We start from the raw sequence: 17,360 nt of genomic DNA, 5'->3' as shown, positions 1-17,360 counted from the left end.
GTCAATCAGTTAGTTAGTTAGTTAGTTAGTTAGTCAGTCAGTTAGTTAGTTAGTCAGTCAGTCAGTTAGTTGGTTAGTCAGTCAGTTAGTTAGTCATTCAGTTAGTTAGTTTGTATCTTAGTTAGTTTGTTAGGTACTAAGTTAGGCAGATACGTGAAAAATGACGATAGATGACGATAAATGAGGACAATAATTAAAATGTAGCTACTTTGTAAAATCTTATTACTTTAACTAAAGTTTTAGTACTTTGTTAAAATAGCATGAGAACTAACGCTACCCCACAAGCTTTTTAAAGTTCTTTTTTAAGGTTTCAGCAACCCATCCGACGTTGCGAGAAACACCTGATAGTTACTGTGAAAAAAGGTATTGGCCAACAACTCGACTGTCGCGTTTTATTCTTTCCGGGGTTTTAGGGACGGGTCATTTAGAAAACAAAATGTAAAAGAACTAGAGCGTCGTAACTTTGTTATATGTTGAGTTTTGTGCCCGTCGCAAGTTTGACGTGTTTTAATTGAAGGAATGTTTAGTTCTAGCTTTACGTTTTTTTCCTTTAATGTAAAATAAAGGGTTGTCTGCGCATGCTGTGATTTTTGTTTCGACTTTGTCAAGTGTTATGACTTTGATCATTTGCTTTATTTCGAAGTGTCTCAAGAGTGTGTCAGCTTGGAGTATGTATGAGTTTTCGACAGCGGACGTCTTTGTCTTTACCCCTCTTGTTTGTTAGACATGACGTGCAATGACCCGTTCACTTCTTTTCGTTGACGTTTTTTTTCGCATTTCAAAAAACTACTGACCAAGAGAACGTGCGCAGAAGAAAAATGACAAGGTAAAACCAACAACAAAAAACCATGCAATTAAGGATTACACACAGACAAACACGCAAGTGTAAAAAACGGAAATTTTTTTTTTTTTTTTTTTTTTTCGTGCTGCCGCTTTTTTGTTTGTTTTTTTTTGTTTTGTTTTGTTTTTGTTGCTGCTGCTGATGCTAATGCCGTCACTGCTGCTTAACCTCGCTCTTTGTTTTTTTCTCCGCTAAATATACTTTTTTGCTGAAATCCTAAGGGAGCTAAATTCTTACGGAGGCGCTTAAATCTTCTTTGTTATTTTCCTACAGCCTATAGATGGTCGCCAATCTGGGCACGTGCGTGTTCACTTTTTATTCAAGTTACGTTGGATCCTTTCAAAACTTGGAATCTTGAACATGCACGTGACCTGTGAGGTAACCGAACTGTTTTTTCTCCCTCAGGTTATAACTTAAAACGTTTCAAAGATGGCGTGTAAACCCCACCATGTATTTTTTTGTAACGGGATGCGTGTGCTCTTTTTATCCCCTAACAGCTTTAAAAAGAGATTTTGAACCCCCCTCCCCTCCCTTCCTTACACACACACACACACACACACACACACACACACACACACACACTTCTTTATATTCTCCTTAGTGTGTTTAAGCTCATGCCGTCATGTTTTTAACAGATGTGTGGCTATGAAAATAGCCTTTATTTTTTATCTTGTGTTCAGAGTACCGTTTATTTGGCTGCTGGTTTTGGAACCTTTTCGTTCTTCTTGGGAAGCAAAACGGCTTGTATGTTTGGCAGCACACCGCCACTGGCTATAGTAACACCTGACAACAACTTGTTCAACTCTTCGTCATTGCGAACAGCTAACTGTAAGTGTCGAGGAATGATTCTAGCTTTCTTATTGTCACGAGCAGCGTTACCGGCCAACTCCAAAATTTCGGCGGAGAGATACTCCAAAACAGCAGCTAAATAGACAGGTGCGCCTGAACCGATGCGATTGGCGTAGTGTCCTTTGCGCAAAAATCGGTGAACACGACCGACTGGAAACTGAAGTCCGGCTCTGAACGATCGAGTCTTTGCCTTGGCTTTAGCTTTTCCTCCTTTTCCACGTCCTGACATTTTAATTTCTTACACTGAGAAACAACGAGAGACAACCTAGAGATATTTGTGCGCGCTTTGAAATCAACTTACAAAATTCCTTTTTCTTATCAAAAACATTTGGTCTCGAACTGCACTTTTTTTAACGAATAGAAAAACTCCGTCAAACAATGCGCAAATTAGTTAATCTTTGAAGAACCAATGAGCTTGCGAGAAACAGAAATGTTCTCGAATTGGAGACCACAACTGCGCTTTATATAGGAAGTGATTCGGTTGCTTGTAATTTCAAATTTCAATTCTCTAAAACTCGTCGACATGTCTGACGCTCCAAAGGCCGGAGGAAAACAAGCGCCCAAGGTGGCCAAAAAGGGGGAAAAACGCGCTGGTAAGAAAGGCGGCAAGATCGCTGGTACTGGAGACAAAAAGCGCAAGAGAAAGAGGCGAGAATCCTACGCCATTTACATTTACAACGTCTTGAAGCAAGTTCACCCTGATGTTGGTGTTTCTTCCAAAGCGATGAGCATCATGAATTCTTTCGTCAACGACATTTTTGAAAGAATCGCTTCAGAAGCTTCACGACTAGCCCTCCAAAACAAGAAATCAACCATCTCTTCGCGTGAAATTCAAACAGCTGTGCGCCTCTTACTTCCCGGTGAGTTGGCCAAACACGCAGTGAGCGAAGGCACCAAGGCTGTTACTAAGTACACCAGCAGTAAATAGATGGAGCGCTATCTAAACGGCTATTTTCATAGCCACACATCTTGTAAAAGCATTGTACGCATTAGAACGCCTTAAATTGTAGTAGAGAGAAAGTACTTAAAATGCAATAGCTAGGCAGCCATTGTTTGCTCGTTTTAAATTGCGACACCGCGTCTAAAGAGCGAGCGCTTTTCTAGACTTGCTTTTTTTGATGTTTAAACGTATAGCTTTTGCATCCACTTTGGATACAAAAAGTTATTACAGTAGGTAAACGCGTGAGAAAATCTTTCAACAACTACTTGAGCGCCACCTTTTTGCTTTTGATCAAAACCTTAGCCCTTATGACCCACCCATCGTTATTATTTGCTGCTACTACCACACTTTTGCTCCTTTTTTCTTTTTTCTTTTTTTTTTTTTTTTTCAAATGTATTGCGCGCATCTTTAGGAAATCAGACTTAAAGCAGCGCTTTAGATAAAAATCACCTTTCTAGCCCGATGATGGTGAGCAAAACACTTTATGTGTCAAGCGTCTACTCTAAACACTCAGTTAAACTATGCCTCGCTAAAAAACATTACTTAGAAATCAATTCAATTGCTTTTCATTTCGATTGAAACAAACTGAAACTGGTAAACTAAACCGTTTTTACACACCCCCTCTGCTTATCGCGGTGCAGCGTTCAAGTTCTAGATTGCCTATTAACGTTTAAAACAGATGTGTGGCTATAAAAATAGCCGTTTTTGATTGCTGAGGTGTTCCCCTTTTAACCACCAAAGCCGTACAATGTGCGACCTTGTCTTTTTAATGCGTAGACAACGTCCATAGCGGTGACTGTCTTTCTCTTGGCATGCTCTGTGTATGTTACAGCGTCGCGAATAACGTTTTCCAAAAAGACTTTTAGAACGCCTCGAGTCTCCTCGTAGATAAGTCCAGAGATACGCTTAACACCACCGCGACGAGCTAGACGACGTATGGCGGGCTTTGTGATTCCTTGGATGTTATCACGTAAAATCTTGCGATGACGCTTTGCGCCTCCTTTTCCAAGTCCTTTTCCTCCTTTACCGCGACCAGACATGATTAAAATTGTTTGAAGTTCAATTACTGTCTTTTTGCGTTTCTTTTTGTTTTTATTATGCGCTGGAAGCGCGACTTTTACCCTACATAGATGGAAACATCTTCGTCAAACAACCAATCGCAACGGTCCTTCGTCAAAAAGCCATCTGAACCAAAAAAACAAAAAAAAAAAAAACCAAAACAAACTGCCTTGTTTTTAACGCGCGTTTTCGCATTTAACGCTTTTATCCGTTCGCAAACAGAGCAGAAAAGTTTCTTTTCGGAATTCCACTACGTCGACCTGTCTTTGAAGTGTTTAAAAAAGCAGAAATTGTAGAGGCGAGACAAACGCGCTCTCTTTTCCCGTAGCCAAAAAACACGCCTACGTGGCCTTAATGCCTTATTTTGCATTTGTACTTGAACCAATCAAAGAGCACTTTCTTAGCACCAATCAGAATGCAGCTTTAAGTCGCGGCAAAGTCTAAAAATGTCAACAAAACGCGTTAAATTGAAAAACTTCAAAAGTTCAACTTAAACTGATAAGTGTAAGCGTAACTTACAATGGCCCGCACAAAACAAACAGCTAGAAAATCTACCGGCGGTAAAGCACCGAGAAAGCAGCTGGCAACAAAAGCAGCAAGAAAGAGTGCCCCGGCTACCGGCGGAGTAAAGAAACCCCACAGATACCGACCCGGTACCGTAGCTTTGAGAGAGATCCGAAGATACCAAAAATCGACAGAGCTCCTAATCAGAAAACTACCCTTCCAGCGATTGGTTCGCGAAATAGCTCAAGATTTCAAGACTGACTTGCGTTTCCAAAGCACCGCCGTCATGGCCTTACAAGAAGCTTCAGAAGCCTACTTAGTGGGTCTCTTCGAAGATACCAACTTGTGCGCCATCCATGCAAAGCGTGTCACTATTATGCCAAAAGACATTCAGTTGGCGAGAAGAATCAGAGGAGAGCGAGCTTAAAAAATGGTGCTTCTAAACAAAACGGCTATTTTCATAGCCACAAATCTGTTAAAAACGTTGTCGGCTTAGTGCCTTAAAACAAAACAAAACAAAAAAAAAAAACAACAAACAAACAAACACAAAGTAAACAAGTTCTACGCCTGGAACTTTGTTTTTAGAAAGATGTGTGGCTATGAAAATAGCCGTTTGACAAAAAGCGGGGTAGGTTAGGTTATTTCTTTTCCACTTTTGCGATGGTTTTCTTGGCTGCAGCTTTCTTCTTAGGTGTCGCTTTCACTTTCTTTACTGCGGGCTTTTTAGCAACCGGTTTCTGGGCGCTCTTTTTTGCGGGAGTCACTTTTTTCTTAGGAGTAGCTTTTTTCACTTTCTCTTTTTGTGCGACTTTTTTCACTGACGCAGCTTTCTTTTTTGGCGTGCTCTTCTTTTCAGCAGGCTTCTTTACTTCTTTGGCTTCTTTTTTGTGCTTCTTGGCGACTGCAGCAGGCTTCTTTAACGGTTTGGGCTTAGCTGCAATTCTAAAAGAACCCGACGCGCCAGTTCCTTTCACTTGTACGAGCTCGCCAGCAACCACCATGCGCTTTAAATTAATCTTGACTTGCGAATCGACGTTTTCACCCACCTTGTTGTTGGCCTTGACGTGCTTGGCGATAGCTTGTCTTGACGACCCTTTGCGTTCTTTAAGCGAATTAATAGCATCGACAATCATCGCCTTGTAGGGAGCATGATCAGCAGGCTTTTTAGGCGCAGACTTCTTTGTGGCCTTTTTCGGAGATGCAGCTTCAGTCATTTTTTTTTTGTCGTGTTTCAGAGAAACGTTGCGTTCGTTTTTATAAAACTTCTAGATGTTTAGATGTTTTTATTTTTCAAGCGGAGTTTTATGCGGACTGTCGAGGAGACTTTTTTTTTTTTTTTTTTGCTCCACCGTCAGACTGCAAAGTGTGTTTTCGTGTTGACAGGCAAACCTCCACAGCTCGCGTCTCTCGCTCTCTTAAAGCTTCATTAGTTTTGAAATCTTCTAAAGAATAGTGACGCTTTGTAAATTGCGGCGTTTCGGTGCCACAGCATGTTAGAAGCGAAAGGTATCGCATCAAAACATCGAAAAAATAGTCTTTAAAAGCAATCGAGTGCGCGCATGGCCAAATAACATCAGCGCTACTTACTCTGGACAAAGCAGCTTAATTTCATCAAGAAACTGAACCATATGGCTTCCCAAAAAAGCTTATGCCAATCTCTTCTAAGCATTTGGTACCATACAAACTCAATAGAGGCGAAGGGCACAAACACGCGCGATTGCTGGAATATTTAATGCGTTAGCAACGCGTACTAACGACGATTTTTAGTTCAGACCAATTCTTTTTCTAAACACAGAGACACAACAAAGAACATTCCATGAAAAAGGAACACTATGTTGTGCTTATTCGTGTTCGTTAACAAAAACGATCGAAGGCTAAAACTGCGATAACGCAGTCAACATATATAAAGTCGCGGACACTAGAAAAAAAGGAAAAACTTAGCAACCTGAAAGTTCTGGACATCGTAAAAAAAAAAAATAAATAAAAAATAAAATTCATTATGGAAGGTAACGGTAAAAAAACGTTTGAGGAGATAAGAGAATGAGTGACGAATGCACAATACGGGGTCCATTCGGTTCTTCGTCTTCATAGTCATCGTTCGAGCGAAGCTTGGTGTTTTCTTTACAATTGTGCAGTCTTGGGAAGGCATGCAACTTTTGTTCAAGTTCATAAAGGCAAAACTGAATTAGAATATGGCGATTTTAAAAGATGCTCTACATTTCCGTTTGCTTTTCAAAGTGCAAATTTCGCTTTTGATTTCATGCGCTCATAACTGGCATTTCAAAAATGACACTTTAACACTCGTGAAAAGTGAATTTGGCGGCTTTTGCATGATGCAAAGTTATTAAAATCGCGCGAGGCATCAGTTATAAGGTGTTCACAACCGAAGTTATTGCAGATCAATTCCATCTCTCGTTTTTTCATTTTCAGAAAAGTTCATTTTTCTCCGCTTTATAACATCATAACCATTAGGCTTAGCTGCTTTAGCCTTAGCGAGGTCCTTGACATTAGAAAAGCACCAGTTGGAATTTTATTTTTGCTAAAAATAAAGGCTAACAAATGCAACAGAAATATCTATCTTGCAAGGAACTCGTTCATAATTGAAAAACAAATACAAAGTCAGCTACTTAGTTAGTTAGTTAGTTAGTTAGTTAGTTAGTTAGTTAGTTAGTTAGTTAGTTAGTTAGTTAGTTAGTTAGTTAGTTAGTTAGTTAGTTAGTTAGTTAGTTAGTTAGTCTCTCAGTGAGTTAGTTGGTTAGTTAGTTAGTTAGTTAGTTAGTTAGTTAGTTAGTTAGTTAGTTAGTTAGTTAGTTAGTTAGTTAGTTAGTTAGTTAGTTAGTTAGTTAGTTAGTTAGTTAGTTAGTTAGTTAGTTAGTTAGTTAGTTAGTTAGTTAGTTAGTTAGTTAGTTAGTTAGTTAGTTAGTTAGTTAGTCAGTTAGTTAGTTAGTCAGTTAGTTAGTTAGTTAGTTAGTTAGTTAGTTAGTTAGTTAGTTAGTCTCTCAGTGAGTTAGTTGGTTAGTTAGTTAGTTAGTTAGTTAGTTAGTTAGTTAGTTAGTTAGTTAGTTAGTTAGTTAGTCTCTCAGTGAGTTAGTTGGTTAGTTAGTTAGTTAGTTAGTTAGTTAGTTAGTTAGTTAGTTAGTTAGTTAGTTAGTTAGTTAGTTAGTCTCTCAGTGAGTTAGTTGGTTAGTTAGTTAGTTAGTTAGTTAGTTAGTTAGTTAGTTAGTTAGTTAGTTAGTTAGTTAGTTAGTTAGTTAGTTAGTTAGTTAGTTAGTCTCTCAGTGAGTTAGTTGGTTAGTTAGTTAGTTAGTTAGTTAGTTAGTTAGTTAGTTAGTTAGTTAGTTAGTTAGTTAGTTAGTTAGTTAGTTAGTTAGTTAGTTAGTTAGTCAGTTAGTTAGTTAGTTAGTTAGTTAGTTAGTTAGTTAGTTAGTCTCTCAGTGAGTTAGTTGGTTAGTTAGTTAGTTAGTTAGTTAGTTAGTTAGTTAGTTAGTTAGTTAGTTAGTCTCTCAGTGAGTTAGTTGGTTAGTTAGTTAGTTAGTTAGTTAGTTAGTTAGTTAGTTAGTTAGTTAGTCTCTCAGTGAGTTAGTTGGTTAGTTAGTTAGTTAGTTAGTTAGTTAGTTAGTTAGTTAGTTAGTTAGTTAGTTAGTTAGTTAGTTAGTTAGTTAGTTAGTTGGTTAGTTAGTTAGTTAGTTAGTCAATCAGTTAGTTAGTTAGTTAGTTAGTTAGTCAGTCAGTTAGTTAGTTAGTCAGTCAGTCAGTTAGTTGGTTAGTCAGTCAGTTAGTTAGTCATTCAGTTAGTTAGTTTGTATCTTAGTTAGTTTGTTAGGTACTAAGTTAGGCAGATACGTGAAAAATGACGATAGATGACGATAAATGAGGACAATAATTAAAATGTAGCTACTTTGTAAAATCTTATTACTTTAACTAAAGTTTTAGTACTTTGTTAAAATAGCATGAGAACTAACGCTACCCCACAAGCTTTTTAAAGTTCTTTTTTAAGGTTTCAGCAACCCATCCGACGTTGCGAGAAACACCTGATAGTTACTGTGAAAAAAGGTATTGGCCAACAACTCGACTGTCGCGTTTTATTCTTTCCGGGGTTTTAGGGACGGGTCATTTAGAAAACAAAATGTAAAAGAACTAGAGCGTCGTAACTTTGTTATATGTTGAGTTTTGTGCCCGTCGCAAGTTTGACGTGTTTTAATTGAAGGAATGTTTAGTTCTAGCTTTACGTTTTTTTCCTTTAATGTAAAATAAAGGGTTGTCTGCGCATGCTGTGATTTTTGTTTCGACTTTGTCAAGTGTTATGACTTTGATCATTTGCTTTATTTCGAAGTGTCTCAAGAGTGTGTCAGCTTGGAGTATGTATGAGTTTTCGACAGCGGACGTCTTTGTCTTTACCCCTCTTGTTTGTTAGACATGACGTGCAATGACCCGTTCACTTCTTTTCGTTGACGTTTTTTTTCGCATTTCAAAAAACTACTGACCAAGAGAACGTGCGCAGAAGAAAAATGACAAGGTAAAACCAACAACAAAAAACCATGCAATTAAGGATTACACACAGACAAACACGCAAGTGTAAAAAACGGAAATTTTTTTTTTTTTTTTTTTTTTTCGTGCTGCCGCTTTTTTGTTTGTTTTTTTTTGTTTTGTTTTGTTTTTGTTGCTGCTGCTGATGCTAATGCCGTCACTGCTGCTTAACCTCGCTCTTTGTTTTTTTCTCCGCTAAATATACTTTTTTGCTGAAATCCTAAGGGAGCTAAATTCTTACGGAGGCGCTTAAATCTTCTTTGTTATTTTCCTACAGCCTATAGATGGTCGCCAATCTGGGCACGTGCGTGTTCACTTTTTATTCAAGTTACGTTGGATCCTTTCAAAACTTGGAATCTTGAACATGCACGTGACCTGTGAGGTAACCGAACTGTTTTTTCTCCCTCAGGTTATAACTTAAAACGTTTCAAAGATGGCGTGTAAACCCCACCATGTATTTTTTTGTAACGGGATGCGTGTGCTCTTTTTATCCCCTAACAGCTTTAAAAAGAGATTTTGAACCCCCCTCCCCTCCCTTCCTTACACACACACACACACACACACACACACACACACACACACTTCTTTATATTCTCCTTAGTGTGTTTAAGCTCATGCCGTCATGTTTTTAACAGATGTGTGGCTATGAAAATAGCCTTTATTTTTTATCTTGTGTTCAGAGTACCGTTTATTTGGCTGCTGGTTTTGGAACCTTTTCGTTCTTCTTGGGAAGCAAAACGGCTTGTATGTTTGGCAGCACACCGCCACTGGCTATAGTAACACCTGACAACAACTTGTTCAACTCTTCGTCATTGCGAACAGCTAACTGTAAGTGTCGAGGAATGATTCTAGCTTTCTTATTGTCACGAGCAGCGTTACCGGCCAACTCCAAAATTTCGGCGGAGAGATACTCCAAAACAGCAGCTAAATAGACAGGTGCGCCTGAACCGATGCGATTGGCGTAGTGTCCTTTGCGCAAAAATCGGTGAACACGACCGACTGGAAACTGAAGTCCGGCTCTGAACGATCGAGTCTTTGCCTTGGCTTTAGCTTTTCCTCCTTTTCCACGTCCTGACATTTTAATTTCTTACACTGAGAAACAACGAGAGACAACCTAGAGATATTTGTGCGCGCTTTGAAATCAACTTACAAAATTCCTTTTTCTTATCAAAAACATTTGGTCTCGAACTGCACTTTTTTTAACGAATAGAAAAACTCCGTCAAACAATGCGCAAATTAGTTAATCTTTGAAGAACCAATGAGCTTGCGAGAAACAGAAATGTTCTCGAATTGGAGACCACAACTGCGCTTTATATAGGAAGTGATTCGGTTGCTTGTAATTTCAAATTTCAATTCTCTAAAACTCGTCGACATGTCTGACGCTCCAAAGGCCGGAGGAAAACAAGCGCCCAAGGTGGCCAAAAAGGGGGAAAAACGCGCTGGTAAGAAAGGCGGCAAGATCGCTGGTACTGGAGACAAAAAGCGCAAGAGAAAGAGGCGAGAATCCTACGCCATTTACATTTACAACGTCTTGAAGCAAGTTCACCCTGATGTTGGTGTTTCTTCCAAAGCGATGAGCATCATGAATTCTTTCGTCAACGACATTTTTGAAAGAATCGCTTCAGAAGCTTCACGACTAGCCCTCCAAAACAAGAAATCAACCATCTCTTCGCGTGAAATTCAAACAGCTGTGCGCCTCTTACTTCCCGGTGAGTTGGCCAAACACGCAGTGAGCGAAGGCACCAAGGCTGTTACTAAGTACACCAGCAGTAAATAGATGGAGCGCTATCTAAACGGCTATTTTCATAGCCACACATCTTGTAAAAGCATTGTACGCATTAGAACGCCTTAAATTGTAGTAGAGAGAAAGTACTTAAAATGCAATAGCTAGGCAGCCATTGTTTGCTCGTTTTAAATTGCGACACCGCGTCTAAAGAGCGAGCGCTTTTCTAGACTTGCTTTTTTTGATGTTTAAACGTATAGCTTTTGCATCCACTTTGGATACAAAAAGTTATTACAGTAGGTAAACGCGTGAGAAAATCTTTCAACAACTACTTGAGCGCCACCTTTTTGCTTTTGATCAAAACCTTAGCCCTTATGACCCACCCATCGTTATTATTTGCTGCTACTACCACACTTTTGCTCCTTTTTTCTTTTTTCTTTTTTTTTTTTTTTTTCAAATGTATTGCGCGCATCTTTAGGAAATCAGACTTAAAGCAGCGCTTTAGATAAAAATCACCTTTCTAGCCCGATGATGGTGAGCAAAACACTTTATGTGTCAAGCGTCTACTCTAAACACTCAGTTAAACTATGCCTCGCTAAAAAACATTACTTAGAAATCAATTCAATTGCTTTTCATTTCGATTGAAACAAACTGAAACTGGTAAACTAAACCGTTTTTACACACCCCCTCTGCTTATCGCGGTGCAGCGTTCAAGTTCTAGATTGCCTATTAACGTTTAAAACAGATGTGTGGCTATAAAAATAGCCGTTTTTGATTGCTGAGGTGTTCCCCTTTTAACCACCAAAGCCGTACAATGTGCGACCTTGTCTTTTTAATGCGTAGACAACGTCCATAGCGGTGACTGTCTTTCTCTTGGCATGCTCTGTGTATGTTACAGCGTCGCGAATAACGTTTTCCAAAAAGACTTTTAGAACGCCTCGAGTCTCCTCGTAGATAAGTCCAGAGATACGCTTAACACCACCGCGACGAGCTAGACGACGTATGGCGGGCTTTGTGATTCCTTGGATGTTATCACGTAAAATCTTGCGATGACGCTTTGCGCCTCCTTTTCCAAGTCCTTTTCCTCCTTTACCGCGACCAGACATGATTAAAATTGTTTGAAGTTCAATTACTGTCTTTTTGCGTTTCTTTTTGTTTTTATTATGCGCTGGAAGCGCGACTTTTACCCTACATAGATGGAAACATCTTCGTCAAACAACCAATCGCAACGGTCCTTCGTCAAAAAGCCATCTGAACCAAAAAAACAAAAAAAAAAAAAACCAAAACAAACTGCCTTGTTTTTAACGCGCGTTTTCGCATTTAACGCTTTTATCCGTTCGCAAACAGAGCAGAAAAGTTTCTTTTCGGAATTCCACTACGTCGACCTGTCTTTGAAGTGTTTAAAAAAGCAGAAATTGTAGAGGCGAGACAAACGCGCTCTCTTTTCCCGTAGCCAAAAAACACGCCTACGTGGCCTTAATGCCTTATTTTGCATTTGTACTTGAACCAATCAAAGAGCACTTTCTTAGCACCAATCAGAATGCAGCTTTAAGTCGCGGCAAAGTCTAAAAATGTCAACAAAACGCGTTAAATTGAAAAACTTCAAAAGTTCAACTTAAACTGATAAGTGTAAGCGTAACTTACAATGGCCCGCACAAAACAAACAGCTAGAAAATCTACCGGCGGTAAAGCACCGAGAAAGCAGCTGGCAACAAAAGCAGCAAGAAAGAGTGCCCCGGCTACCGGCGGAGTAAAGAAACCCCACAGATACCGACCCGGTACCGTAGCTTTGAGAGAGATCCGAAGATACCAAAAATCGACAGAGCTCCTAATCAGAAAACTACCCTTCCAGCGATTGGTTCGCGAAATAGCTCAAGATTTCAAGACTGACTTGCGTTTCCAAAGCACCGCCGTCATGGCCTTACAAGAAGCTTCAGAAGCCTACTTAGTGGGTCTCTTCGAAGATACCAACTTGTGCGCCATCCATGCAAAGCGTGTCACTATTATGCCAAAAGACATTCAGTTGGCGAGAAGAATCAGAGGAGAGCGAGCTTAAAAAATGGTGCTTCTAAACAAAACGGCTATTTTCATAGCCACAAATCTGTTAAAAACGTTGTCGGCTTAGTGCCTTAAAACAAAACAAAACAAAAAAAAAAAACAACAAACAAACAAACACAAAGTAAACAAGTTCTACGCCTGGAACTTTGTTTTTAGAAAGATGTGTGGCTATGAAAATAGCCGTTTGACAAAAAGCGGGGTAGGTTAGGTTATTTCTTTTCCACTTTTGCGATGGTTTTCTTGGCTGCAGCTTTCTTCTTAGGTGTCGCTTTCACTTTCTTTACTGCGGGCTTTTTAGCAACCGGTTTCTGGGCGCTCTTTTTTGCGGGAGTCACTTTTTTCTTAGGAGTAGCTTTTTTCACTTTCTCTTTTTGTGCGACTTTTTTCACTGACGCAGCTTTCTTTTTTGGCGTGCTCTTCTTTTCAGCAGGCTTCTTTACTTCTTTGGCTTCTTTTTTGTGCTTCTTGGCGACTGCAGCAGGCTTCTTTAACGGTTTGGGCTTAGCTGCAATTCTAAAAGAACCCGACGCGCCAGTTCCTTTCACTTGTACGAGCTCGCCAGCAACCACCATGCGCTTTAAATTAATCTTGACTTGCGAATCGACGTTTTCACCCACCTTGTTGTTGGCCTTGACGTGCTTGGCGATAGCTTGTCTTGACGACCCTTTGCGTTCTTTAAGCGAATTAATAGCATCGACAATCATCGCCTTGTAGGGAGCATGATCAGCAGGCTTTTTAGGCGCAGACTTCTTTGTGGCCTTTTTCGGAGATGCAGCTTCAGTCATTTTTTTTTTGTCGTGTTTCAGAGAAACGTTGCGTTCGTTTTTATAAAACTTCTAGATGTTTAGATGTTTTTATTTTTCAAGCGGAGTTTTATGCGGACTGTCGAGGAGACTTTTTTTTTTTTTTTTTTGCTCCACCGTCAGACTGCAAAGTGTGTTTTCGTGTTGACAGGCAAACCTCCACAGCTCGCGTCTCTCGCTCTCTTAAAGCTTCATTAGTTTTGAAATCTTCTAAAGAATAGTGACGCTTTGTAAATTGCGGCGTTTCGGTGCCACAGCATGTTAGAAGCGAAAGGTATCGCATCAAAACATCGAAAAAATAGTCTTTAAAAGCAATCGAGTGCGCGCATGGCCAAATAACATCAGCGCTACTTACTCTGGACAAAGCAGCTTAATTTCATCAAGAAACTGAACCATATGGCTTCCCAAAAAAGCTTATGCCAATCTCTTCTAAGCATTTGGTACCATACAAACTCAATAGAGGCGAAGGGCACAAACACGCGCGATTGCTGGAATATTTAATGCGTTAGCAACGCGTACTAACGACGATTTTTAGTTCAGACCAATTCTTTTTCTAAACACAGAGACACAACAAAGAACATTCCATGAAAAAGGAACACTATGTTGTGCTTATTCGTGTTCGTTAACAAAAACGATCGAAGGCTAAAACTGCGATAACGCAGTCAACATATATAAAGTCGCGGACACTAGAAAAAAAGGAAAAACTTAGCAACCTGAAAGTTCTGGACATCGTAAAAAAAAAAAATAAATAAAAAATAAAATTCATTATGGAAGGTAACGGTAAAAAAACGTTTGAGGAGATAAGAGAATGAGTGACGAATGCACAATACGGGGTCCATTCGGTTCTTCGTCTTCATAGTCATCGTTCGAGCGAAGCTTGGTGTTTTCTTTACAATTGTGCAGTCTTGGGAAGGCATGCAACTTTTTTTCAAGTTCATAAAGGCAAAACTGAATTAGAATATGGCGATTTTAAAAGATGCTCTACATTTCCGTTTGCTTTTCAAAGTGCAAATTTCGCTTTTGATTTCATGCGCTCATAACTGGCATTTCAAAAATGACACTTTAACACTCGTGAAAAGTGAATTTGGCGGCTTTTGCATGATGCAAAGTTATTAAAATCGCGCGAGGCATCAGTTATAAGGTGTTCACAACCGAAGTTATTGCAGATCAATTCCATCTCTCGTTTTTTCATTTTCAGAAAAGTTCATTTTTCTCCGCTTTATAACATCATAACCATTAGGCTTAGCTGCTTTAGCCTTAGCGAGGTCCTTGACATTAGAAAAGCACCAGTTGGAATTTTATTTTTGCTAAAAATAAAGGCTAACAAATGCAACAGAAATATCTATCTTGCAAGGAACTCGTTCATAATTGAAAAACAAATACAAAGTCAGCTACTTAGTTAGTTAGTTAGTTAGTTAGTTAGTTAGTTAGTTAGTTAGTTAGTTAGTTAGTTAGTTAGTTAGTTAGTTAGTTAGTTAGTTAGTTAGTTAGTTAGTTAGTTAGTTAGTTAGTTAGTTAGTTAGTTAGTTAGTTAGTTAGTCTCTCAGTGAGTTAGTTGGTTAGTTAGTTAGTTAGTTAGTTAGTTAGTTAGTTAGTTAGTTAGTTAGTTAGTTAGTTAGTTAGTTAGTTAGTTAGTTAGTTAGTTAGTTAGTTAGTTAGTTAGTTAGTTAGTTAGTTAGTTAGTTAGTTAGTTAGTTAGTTAGTTAGTTAGTTAGTCAGTTAGTTAGTTAGTTAGTTAGTTAGTTAGTTAGTTAGTTAGTTAGTCTCTCAGTGAGTTAGTTGGTTAGTTAGTTAGTTAGTTAGTTAGTTAGTTAGTTAGTTAGTTAGTTAGTTAGTTAGTCTCTCAGTGAGTTAGTTGGTTAGTTAGTTAGTTAGTTAGTTAGTTAGTTAGTTAGTTAGTTAGTTAGTTAGTTAGTCTCTCAGTGAGTTAGTTGGTTAGTTAGTTAGTTAGTTAGTTAGTTAGTTAGTTAGTTAGTTAGTTAGTTAGTTAGTTAGTTAGTTAGTTAGTTAGTTAGTTAGTTAGTTAGTTAGTTAGTTGGTTAGTTAGTTAGTTAGTTAGTCAATCAGTTAGTTAGTTAGTTAGTTAGTTAGTCAGTCAGTTAGTTAGTTAGTCAGTCAGTCAGTTAGTTGGTTAGTCAGTCAGTTAGTTAGTCATTCAGTTAGTTAGTTTGTATCTTAGTTAGTTTGTTAGGTACTAAGTTAGGCAGATACGTGAAAAATGACGATAGATGACGATAAATGAGGACAATAATTAAAATGTAGCTACTTTGTAAAATCTTATTACTTTAACTAAAGTTTTAGTACTTTGTTAAAATAGCATGAGAACTAACGCTACCCCACAAGCTTTTTAAAGTTCTTTTTTAAGGTTTCAGCAACCCATCCGACGTTGCGAGAAACACCTGATAGTTACTGTGAAAAAAGGTATTGGCCAACAACTCGACTGTCGCGTTTTATTCTTTCCGGGGTTTTAGGGACGGGTCATTTAGAAAACAAAATGTAAAAGAACTAGAGCGTCGTAACTTTGTTATATGTTGAGTTTTGTGCCCGTCGCAAGTTTGACGTGTTTTAATTGAAGGAATGTTTAGTTCTAGCTTTACGTTTTTTTCCTTTAATGTAAAATAAAGGGTTGTCTGCGCATGCTGTGATTTTTGTTTCGACTTTGTCAAGTGTTATGACTTTGATCATTTGCTTTATTTCGAAGTGTCTCAAGAGTGTGTCAGCTTGGAGTATGTATGAGTTTTCGACAGCGGACGTCTTTGTCTTTACCCCTCTTGTTTGTTAGACATGACGTGCAATGACCCGTTCACTTCTTTTCGTTGACGTTTTTTTTCGCATTTCAAAAAACTACTGACCAAGAGAACGTGCGCAGAAGAAAAATGACAAGGTAAAACCAACAACAAAAAACCATGCAATTAAGGATTACACACAGACAAACACGCAAGTGTAAAAAACGGAAATTTTTTTTTTTTTTTTTTTTTTTCGTGCTGCCGCTTTTTTGTTTGTTTTTTTTTGTTTTGTTTTGTTTTTGTTGCTGCTGCTGATGCTAATGCCGTCACTGCTGCTTAACCTCGCTCTTTGTTTTTTTCTCCGCTAAATATACTTTTTTGCTGAAATCCTAAGGGAGCTAAATTCTTACGGAGGCGCTTAAATCTTCTTTGTTATTTTCCTACAGCCTATAGATGGTCGCCAATCTGGGCACGTGCGTGTTCACTTTTTATTCAAGTTACGTTGGATCCTTTCAAAACTTGGAATCTTGAACATGCACGTGACCTGTGAGGTAACCGAACTGTTTTTTCTCCCTCAGGTTATAACTTAAAACGTTTCAAAGATGGCGTGTAAACCCCACCATGTATTTTTTTGTAACGGGATGCGTGTGCTCTTTTTATCCCCTAACAGCTTTAAAAAGAGATTTTGAACCCCCCTCCCCTCCCTTCCTTACACACACACACACACACACACACACACACACACACTTCTTTATATTCTCCTTAGTGTGTTTAAGCTCATGCCGTCATGTTTTTAACAGATGTGTGGCTATGAAAATAGCCTTTATTTTTTATCTTGTGTTCAGAGTACCGTTTATTTGGCTGCTGGTTTTGGAACCTTTTCGTTCTTCTTGGGAAGCAAAACGGCTTGTATGTTTGGCAGCACACCGCCACTGGCTATAGTAACACCTGACAACAACTTGTTCAACTCTTCGTCATTGCGAACAGCTAACTGTAAGTGTCGAGGAATGATTCTAGCTTTCTTATTGTCACGAGCAGCGTTACCGGCCAACTCCAAAATTTCGGCGGAGAGATACTCCAAAACAGCAGCTAAATAGACAGGTGCGCCTGAACCGATGCGATTGGCGTAGTGTCCTTTGCGCAAAAATCGGTGAACACGACCGACTGGAAACTGAAGTCCGGCTCTGAACGATCGAGTCTTTGCCTTGGCTTTAGCTTTTCCTCCTTTTCCACGTCCTGACATTTTAATTTCTTACACTGAGAAACAACGAGAGACAACCTAGAGATATTTGTGCGCGCTTTGAAATCAACTTACAAAATTCCTTTTTCT

The 17,360-nt window shown here is 38.9% G+C and overlaps 5 protein-coding genes and 2 pseudogenes across 5 annotated transcripts; 4 read left to right on the top strand and 3 right to left on the bottom strand.

Annotated features, from left to right (window-relative positions):
• Positions 1 to 1,529: 1,529 nt before the first annotated feature.
• Positions 1,530 to 1,919, bottom strand: LOC149887692 (histone H2A, orphon). The gene has a single exon (XM_090088822.1). The coding sequence runs from the start codon at positions 1,917 to 1,919 to the stop codon at positions 1,530 to 1,532; it is 390 nt and encodes a 129-aa protein (XP_089944948.1).
• A 294-nt stretch (positions 1,920 to 2,213) lies between these two features.
• On the top strand, positions 2,214 to 2,618 carry LOC149887691 (late histone H2B.L4 pseudogene; annotated as a pseudogene).
• Positions 2,619 to 4,209: 1,591 nt separating this feature from the next.
• Positions 4,210 to 4,620, top strand: LOC149887690 (histone H3). Its single transcript, XM_090088820.1, has one exon. It carries the CDS (start codon positions 4,210 to 4,212, stop codon positions 4,618 to 4,620), a length of 411 nt encoding a protein of 136 aa, XP_089944946.1.
• Positions 4,621 to 9,408: 4,788 nt separating this feature from the next.
• On the bottom strand, positions 9,409 to 9,798 carry LOC149887689 (histone H2A, orphon). The gene has a single exon (XM_090088819.1). The coding sequence runs from the start codon at positions 9,796 to 9,798 to the stop codon at positions 9,409 to 9,411; it is 390 nt and encodes a 129-aa protein (XP_089944945.1).
• Positions 9,799 to 10,092: 294 nt separating this feature from the next.
• On the top strand, positions 10,093 to 10,497 carry LOC149887688 (late histone H2B.L4 pseudogene; annotated as a pseudogene).
• A 1,591-nt stretch (positions 10,498 to 12,088) lies between these two features.
• On the top strand, positions 12,089 to 12,499 carry LOC149887687 (histone H3). Its single transcript, XM_090088818.1, has one exon. The coding sequence runs from the start codon at positions 12,089 to 12,091 to the stop codon at positions 12,497 to 12,499; it is 411 nt and encodes a 136-aa protein (XP_089944944.1).
• Positions 12,500 to 16,883: 4,384 nt separating this feature from the next.
• On the bottom strand, positions 16,884 to 17,273 carry LOC149887686 (histone H2A, orphon). Its single transcript, XM_090088817.1, has one exon. The coding sequence runs from the start codon at positions 17,271 to 17,273 to the stop codon at positions 16,884 to 16,886; it is 390 nt and encodes a 129-aa protein (XP_089944943.1).
• Between the last annotated feature and the right edge of the window lie 87 nt (positions 17,274 to 17,360).

This window comes from Hydra viridissima, unplaced genomic scaffold (assembly GCF_058129835.1).
Source record: "Hydra viridissima isolate aposymbiotic clone 2 unplaced genomic scaffold, HvirCarnegie_v1 scaffold_5, whole genome shotgun sequence".
In the NCBI taxonomy this organism is placed as follows: Eukaryota; Metazoa; Cnidaria; class Hydrozoa; order Anthoathecata; family Hydridae; genus Hydra; species Hydra viridissima.
Note: the sequence above shows the minus strand (reverse complement) of the source record. Positions and strands in the feature narration are given on the sequence as shown.

What these genes read in the sequence shown, in the direction of transcription:
- LOC149887686 (XM_090088817.1), bottom strand. Translation starts at nt 17,273, where the DNA reads ATGTCAGGACGTGGAAAAGGAGGAAAAGCTAAAGCCAAGGCAAAGACT.
- LOC149887689 (XM_090088819.1), bottom strand. Translation starts at nt 9,798, where the DNA reads ATGTCAGGACGTGGAAAAGGAGGAAAAGCTAAAGCCAAGGCAAAGACT.
- LOC149887692 (XM_090088822.1), bottom strand. Translation starts at nt 1,919, where the DNA reads ATGTCAGGACGTGGAAAAGGAGGAAAAGCTAAAGCCAAGGCAAAGACT.
- LOC149887687 (XM_090088818.1), top strand. Translation starts at nt 12,089, where the DNA reads ATGGCCCGCACAAAACAAACAGCTAGAAAATCTACCGGCGGTAAAGCA.
- LOC149887690 (XM_090088820.1), top strand. Translation starts at nt 4,210, where the DNA reads ATGGCCCGCACAAAACAAACAGCTAGAAAATCTACCGGCGGTAAAGCA.